Genomic DNA, 7,882 nt, shown 5'->3' on the forward strand with positions numbered 1-7,882 from the left:
ATGTTTTCAGGCTGCCAGGAAGTAAATACATGTACATTGAAAATGTTTACATTTCAGGTTTCGCTATTGTTTTTATTAATCAATACAATATAGAAATATAGGTACATGCACAAAGAGATTTTGAGTCAACTTTTTTAATGCACACAACTAACTTCTTTTTTTAATTTTTGAGAGTTTGATGTTACAGAACCTGTTTTAGATTGGAGTTAAATAAATAAGAACACTGATTAAAGATTCTGCTAAATACATTCGCAAAAGATCCCTTTGTGATGAGAAGAGGCGTTATCACAAAAGTCTGATCCAAGCCAGTCAGAGTAACTCTGAAACGTTGACTTGAGAGTGCACCGAGATTTGCAGGTACAGCTACAATAGAGAGGCTGACAGTTTGGCGAATTTTTTCTGCAGTACTGGGCACACCAGACGTCATATCCGCTATTTCCACTAAACACACCAGAAGCGCGACAAGTACGGGTTTCTCCATCAGGACAGACGGAGACAAAACTGTCAGGATTGGTAGGAGGTCGAGTAGAAGGACGAGATGTAGTGGGTGCTCGTGTAATAAACCAGGGATTTATTGTAGTAGGGCGATTTGTGATTGGTTGGTCTGTAGTGGGGCGATTTGTGATTGGTTGGTCTGTAGTGGGACGATTTGTGATTGGTCGAACTGTTGGGGCTTGTGTTAGAGTTCCATCACTTGGTAGGATTTTCACGTCAGCACAATTCACGAATGTCTCTTGTTCCCCACAACCTAGACAACTGTCACCCCCAGGGTCTGTTCCCCAACTGTTACCTGATAAGTACATAATATGATGAAGGAAATCAAATGTCAAAACAAGTAAGATGGCAACAAGGCAAACGATGTATGTAACAGTAAACAAATGTTATCTTTCTTTTAAAAGTTTTTTGAGCTGTAGACGCAAAATTAACATAACCCAATGTACAATGCATTAAGGCATTAAGGAAGAGTGTGCTAAGGGGTAAGAGGGAAATCGACTAAATGTGTAGGTGGTTTCTTTAAGGATGCAGAGGCAGAGTTGCATCCAGAATTTATAGTGATTTACACTAAGACACTTCAAACACGAAGACTGCTTTATTAAAAATAATTATATATACATGCATTGCGCTTCATCGTTGAAATTGAATGGAACAAAACCCGAGTGAGTTGCAACGATGCGATTGGAATCTATGCTTTTGGGGTTCACTGATACTCTGATAAGAGAGATAACTCACATAATGACATAAATATTTATTATTCCTTTATAGATTTGCCAAGTTGAAATGTCGTCTTTGTCCAATTTTGCCCCGCAAGCTATGCAACAATTGTTTCTATTATAAAATACCTTTCTTTGGAAAACCATTAAGGTTCAAGCAAGATTTTATATGAGTGAGCAGAGGGTTTATGAAACTTAAAGGATTACCGGTGTTAATTTTCTATGAAACATGGACTTTGACCTCCAGAATTAGTGCTCAATGTATTGTAACGGGAGAGGAGAAAAATGCAGCGGACCAGACCAGGATTCGAACCCGGGCCCCCTGAATCTCCAGTCAGGTGCTCTACCAACTGAGCTATCTGGCCACCGGCGATCGAATCCGTCTGACCGCCACATTCCTCCCTCCTTAAAAGTCTTTGGCCCCCCCCAAAGACTCCAACCCAGGCTCTTCCCTGGCAGGTCTTTCACCTGTCACTTCCAGGGCATGGCACGGCACCAAATGTAACGGGAGAGGAGAAAAATGCAGCGGATCAGACCGGGATTCGAACCCGGGCCCCCTGAATCTCCAGTCAGGTGCTCTACCAACTGAGCTATCTGGCCACCGGCGACCGAATCCGTCTGACCGCCACAGTATGATAGTACCCAATTACCTGTTTTATACCACCACTGAAAGACACAATGATCACATGACAAATCTCCCGGAAGCTGTACTGTTAGGGAAATATTTGCTCTCATACCACTTGCTTTTACATCATAGTAATCATTGTACACACCATTCTGTTCCACCTGTAAAAGGAAATATAGATATATAAATTAGAATTAAACCAAAGATAAACAAACAAGTTTACATTAATACACCAAGCGCTTTCGCCGTGCGGCTCTTCAGAGTGTAACAAATATATATAAAAGTTCTTATAATTCTTATGAATGCAAGGATAAAATCCATACGCTTCAAACGATTTTCAATGAGAACATTCATAATGTTCTTGTGTTAGGGTGCGAAGCCTTGATTTTTCTACGTCACCTACCAAAGGCAAGTCATTTGTTGGTTTCCCTAAGCCATTCCGTTTACTTTAAAAAAAGAATTTTCTTGGACTTTAAAAATGCATTAATCATAAACGAATGCATATCAACATGCGTGGATCTAGAGGAAGGGTCAGAGGAGGGGGGGGGGGTTCCGGAACCCCCCTTTTTGGAATTTGCAGAGTTATTTAAAGTATATATAGAGCAAATCAAAAATGACATTGACTTTGGACCCTCCCCCGCCTGGGAAACGTGGATCCTACCACCACCACCATGAAATAGGTTTATTCACGTACGGGAAAGGGATTTTGCCTTTTTTTTTTGTTTGTCAGGAAATTTTCTGGGTTTGATACGTTTCAGAAAGGAGTTTGAGTTGGGTTTTTTTTTTTTAATAAAAAATTATTTTTATTTATTTATTTTTTGTTTTTGTTTTTTTTACTTGTCAGGAAAATTTCTGGGTTCGAAATTTTTTCGACTGGGGTGGAACCCCCCCCCCCCCCGGAAAAAAATCTGGATCCGCGCCTGATCAATTTTAAGGATCCATTCCTATAAGTTTACTATGCATGATACACCGGTCGGTTAATACCAACTGAAAAAATGTATATCTTGTTAAATCTTTGAAAATTAAAAAAAATAATTATATATTTGGTGAAATTTGCTTACTCAAACTTTGGAACATATTGTTTTTACTTTCTTTTTTCCTAAAATTTCTTCTTGGGTACTTTTTTCATCTCTGAAATTATACTCAACCGATTGAGATGGAACATTTTAAGACTTAACAGGCATGTTGTGTAGATGTGCGGAAAGAATCGAAGGTCATTTTGCGCGCACTTCCATGCAAGCCGCACTTGCGTGCTAGTGCGATGAATATATTGAAACAGCTTTTAAAAAAGCTTTCCTATTTTTGATGATGTGTTTTGAACCTCAGTGTATAAACATATATTACGGGTGTAAACAAGATGATATGGTTGAATTAGCAAGAACGCATGCGCATGCGTGTGCACTTCGTATAGATGTGAATCGGTTGAAATATTAAAATCCTGAACGCGGTAGAATAGCTGTCAAGTAATATAGAGTTACCTTTAATGGCGTTCTGTCTAGGCAATCCTGAGTTACCTCAATATTCTCGTTAGTTTGTTTACAAATCCTGAAAAAGAATTTTCCTAGATGCGCTGCTGTCAGCTCCACCAACACGTCGACCATCTGTCCTTGGTGGTAGGTTTCTGCTATGAACCCTGTAGCGTATGTGTCGTCCCCGCCCACTTCATAGCGTTTGTTGGATTGGGGCAGATCGTAAGCATCTCCACATACCCCGCATTTTCCGCCATTGACCGACCATTGTCTCTAAATACGTTTACAGAAAGAATTTTTTTAGACAATTTTGAACCTTTTTTTTCCAACATGCATCTCTACTCATGGATCTGTTGTTTAAAAAAACTGATTTTAAAAAAAAACTTAGCTCAAGTGTATGAAAATGTTTTCTTAATAATATTGCTTAATTAATGTGATATATATTTAAAAAAACAATAACCAAATGCAAATTTAAAATAAGATAAATTTATTTGGGAGTCAAAGTAACCGGATACTCATTAGAAGCTCATTTATAAAACACAAAATCGCTACGGTTTGGGAAAAAAAAATCCTTCAGTTACTAAGACTTGTTAATATTAAAAAAATCCACAAAAATCAAAACGCTTAATTAGTAGAAATTTACACTGCCATTTCGATGCAGCTTTGGCAGTATATGGTAGGTCGCAGTTCTACCGATATTAAGTGATCTTACCAATTACCTAGGTGATGATGCTTTATTTTTAGGCATATTCAAACTCAAAGCTTTGAAAATTGAAGTGTTTGTAAGATGCCATCGTCAAATTAAAGACAAATTAAATTTGGTACAGGACATATGTATATAGAGTTTTTCGCTCGAGACAAGTATGACATTTCTTTGAACTGAAACCCAAGGACTGAAATTTTAATATTTCCTACTTTTATATTTTGTTCCATCGATATCGGTATATACTAAAGATTTAGCAAGTAATGATTACTAGTATATCCCACTACCTTGCTTCTGATGCTTAACCCCCCTCCCCCTCCCCCCCACACACACTTTATCTGTTTCCCAGCGCATGACCTACCTGCCTTCCTCCACAAAACAGGCTCACATCATCATAATCGGCTTTAAATCTTGCTGTTCCGTACAGTCTAAATAGTGTCTGTCTGGCGCATGGTTTCCAGAGTCGACCGTGAGCATCAGTGTCCCTCACTGACCAAAGTCCGGCGATACAGAGGATCAGACTCACATACTTCCCCATTGCAATGCCGGCGAGGTATGGAGGGACCCCGTCATGTGGCAGCTTTTATCTGACATCTACCCACATAAGTGATACCCAATACAAACCCTTTCTTCTAAAACCTTCTTTGTGAAAATGTCGCACGCAATTATGGTCAATCAAGGAATGTTAAGTTTATTGGGGTATTTTTTTTTGCGTGCGTATTTAGTTAAAAGTGAATATTTTATTTCAGTCACGAAGCAAAGGAAAAGTGTTTTATTTCACAAAACAATTTTTATTAAAAATTTCAAACTAACATAAATGTTAAATCTAGATTTACAAGCATTTCCCATGATTTTGATGGTAATTTAATAAGATTATCGTGTTTTATCAATACATACTTTGTCAACGAACTGTACTTCATAGTTCAGGAGCATTCATCCTTACTGCTCATGCTACCCCCTTAAAATTCTCAGAATTTATTGAAGTAGACTAGGGACCTAAATATTTATCCCTGATTATTACATATTTGATGGTCAAAAACGACTATCATTATAATTTTACACTACACTATTGTACCATTCGAAAGGCTTATAATTTTTTTAATTCTCCACATGTAAAAATATACACCCAATAGGTGAATTTGTATTAAGTAGCTCCATTGCTTTGTGCGTAGACATGCTAATAAAGTAAAATTTATTAAATATTATCATGATAATTTATTTTGTTTCGTTCAATAATGCTAGAATAATACTGTTTATGCTGCTTGATAAATATTATCATTCAGGCAGATATGCGGAACATGTACATATTTACTATTTAAAAGAAGGAAATATAATCCAACTTGAATCAGGAATGGAAATTCGAACCAACTCATCAATGAACTGTAAACTGGAAAACGTTATCTACTGTGCTGTTTGTCCGACAAGTAAAGAATACTACATTCACTAGCGGCATTGGACAAAAGGGTAAACTAAATGCGTGGGTTTGTATACAGAAAAACCAAATTAAAGACCCTAGTGTCCGTAATACCCAGTGTTGTGAACATTTTCCAAAATGCGGCATAGGAACATTTAGGATTTTCCCTTTTAATAAACTTCCAAATGAGAACAAAACATCTGTTTGTCTCATCTTGCCTGAGCAAGGGCGTCTCTTCCAAAATTGTGAAATTTGTGGCCAGAGGTCAGAGGTACTGATGTTACATTGTAGTGAAAGTGCATTTTTTTTTTTTGAAATCTACTTCTCTGCCCCTGGGTATTTAGCAGATAAACCAAGTATAAAGTTATGATGAGCAAGTGCAATTCTTATCTCTAATCTTATTGTGATTATCTTGGCCCCAGGGTCAGGGGCTTTGGTATTATTACGGCTCTATATTGAATCGATAGTGAAAATGGATTATTTCCTTGAAAATCTTCTTCTCTGTTCCTGGGCATCTAGGAGGTAAATAAATAGAGTATAAAAAGTTGTAATAAGCAGAGATGTTTTTGTTACCAGATTTTGAAATTCTGTACCCTTTGGTCGATTTATTAATTTCTACTGAAAGAAGTTATTCCCCTTTGCTATTCACCTATGATAGTTAATCACTGTAAATAAATAATGTAACTTAGAAGGTCAATTGAATAACAAAATTATACAAGAAATTTTATAATATTTAATACAAAAGTACTTTCATAGTTTTTAATGGTCAGGAAAAGTTTTAAATAATAGAAAAATGAAAATGGTACAAAAATACCATATATCTTTGTACAATAAATAATCTTTAAAGAGCAAGAGAGGCCATTGCAATGGGGGATGAAATGTGCTGACTGGAGTGTTTTGTCTAGTCCGCATGATGATAGTGACAAATGGGGGAAAGCACAGGCAAATAAATAGATCAAATTTTAAGATTTGATATTGAGTACTGAATTCATATTTTGCTGATCCCTGATTATCCTATTTCTCTTCCTTTTGGGCAACATAGCTTTATTTATCAGCTTATTTTGTTTTAATCTATGGATTGTTACATTATACTCAGGTGACCGTTAAGGCCATTGGGCCTCTTGTTTCAATTACCATTCTACTGAAACATTGCAGATATATAAAACTAGGGACTCACAAAAACTATTTATGAAATACACATGTTGGTAGTTCTGAAATATTAAAAGGGTGTTTTGAAAAATTCTTTCGATTCTTTATACTTGTTCCTACACACAATAGCTTAATTTACCACTGCACTGCTAGTAAATATTTTAAAAAGTTCCAGCATAATCATTCCGATTTAATTGATAATTTGAAACCAAGGGTGTTTGTGAACTTCTATTCAGTTTCAAAACCTTAGTCACTGAACTGCATGCATTGTGGATCAAGTATCCACATCAGCGGCAACATAGGCTAATGTTACAAAAATTAAACGTCATTGAGGTTTGACAACTGCGACTTCCTTGACGAACAGAACAATCAATTTACAGTTCAGATATTCACAATGTAGGAGGGGAGAGTTACATTTTTGAATTTACTGCAGATATACAACGATATAACAAATGTTCGTTTGAAAATGTTTCAGAAGTATGTGTCAAATTGTATAATTTTGCTTCCGGGTACCTTTGATGAATAATACCTCCATATCGAATGTCCTTACATAAATAAATAAAATTAAAAAAAAAAACCGAATTAAAAGAATGTACCAATATCCACGATGTAGGCTGTCATTAAAAAAAATCTAATTTAGTGTTGTATATACGAATTCTTTCATCTTATTAAAACAACAAACAGTGTTTTCGCATGAACATTTTCATAAAGCTCAATTTTCAATTGCATCCTAAGCCAATTTGAAGATTACTTTGATCTTGGAAAGTTCACAGTTAAACATACACAGGTCCGAATACTCAAAAAGGAAAAAGTGACTATTCAAAAGACTGTTTTAAATCATATTTTTACCGTGCGTTACATTATCTCTTATTCGCACTGTGTATATATCTTCTATAAATCTTATTGTTTGATATTTTGAAATATTATCTGTACAGGGCTGTCACTACACGTTCTCCTGTGATCTTATGCTAGATCTGGGGGCAGAGACGCCTATTCACAAGCCCTCGGATTCAACTCATTTACATGTACGTATGGTATCTACATCAGACTACATATTTACATAGTGACCATACTTGCATCTAGTCTAGTCAAAGAGGGAGGGAAGATAGCTCATACACAACCCAATACCCACATGTCTATTCAGTTTGGGAGATATTCAGAGAGACTACTTAGTTTAAGCGATATGATATTAAAAAAAGAAAGAAAGAAAGATAAAGAAAGATAGATAACTTTATGTGATTTTTTTTTTAATTCTTCATGCACAACTTTGTTAAGTGCAAACAATTTAAAAGCTTTTAAGAAACTTGCACA

General features: G+C 36.1%; 1 protein-coding gene across 1 annotated transcript; it reads right to left on the reverse strand.

Moving 5' to 3' along the window:
- Positions 1 to 212: 212 nt before the first annotated feature.
- Positions 213 to 4,546, reverse strand: LOC133205075 (uncharacterized). The gene is made up of 4 exons (XM_061340814.1): positions 4,370 to 4,546; positions 3,315 to 3,578; positions 1,862 to 1,997; positions 213 to 790 (listed from the first exon to the last, which is right to left on the reverse strand). Exons 1-4 carry the CDS (start codon positions 4,544 to 4,546, stop codon positions 240 to 242), a joined length of 1,128 nt encoding a protein of 375 aa, XP_061196798.1. The 3' UTR covers positions 213 to 239.
- Positions 4,547 to 7,882: the final 3,336 nt, after the last annotated feature.

Source organism: Saccostrea echinata, unplaced genomic scaffold, assembly GCF_033153115.1.
Source record: "Saccostrea echinata isolate AGI-Se365-2 ecotype Australia unplaced genomic scaffold, CSIRO_AGI_Sech_v1 ptg000054l, whole genome shotgun sequence".
In the NCBI taxonomy this organism is placed as follows: Eukaryota; Metazoa; Mollusca; class Bivalvia; order Ostreida; family Ostreidae; genus Saccostrea; species Saccostrea echinata.

Coding starts and splice junctions, on each gene's coding strand:
- LOC133205075 (XM_061340814.1), bottom strand. CDS start 4,546: ATGGGGAAGTATGTGAGTCTGATCCTCTGTATCGCCGGACTTTGGTCA. Junction 3,579..4,369: donor TGTTTTGTGGAGGAAGGCAG/GTAGGTCATGCG, acceptor AAACGTATTTAG/AGACAATGGTCGGTCAATGG. Junction 1,998..3,314: donor TAGACAGAACGCCATTAAAG/GTAACTCTATAT, acceptor TTCCTTTTACAG/GTGGAACAGAATGGTGTGTA.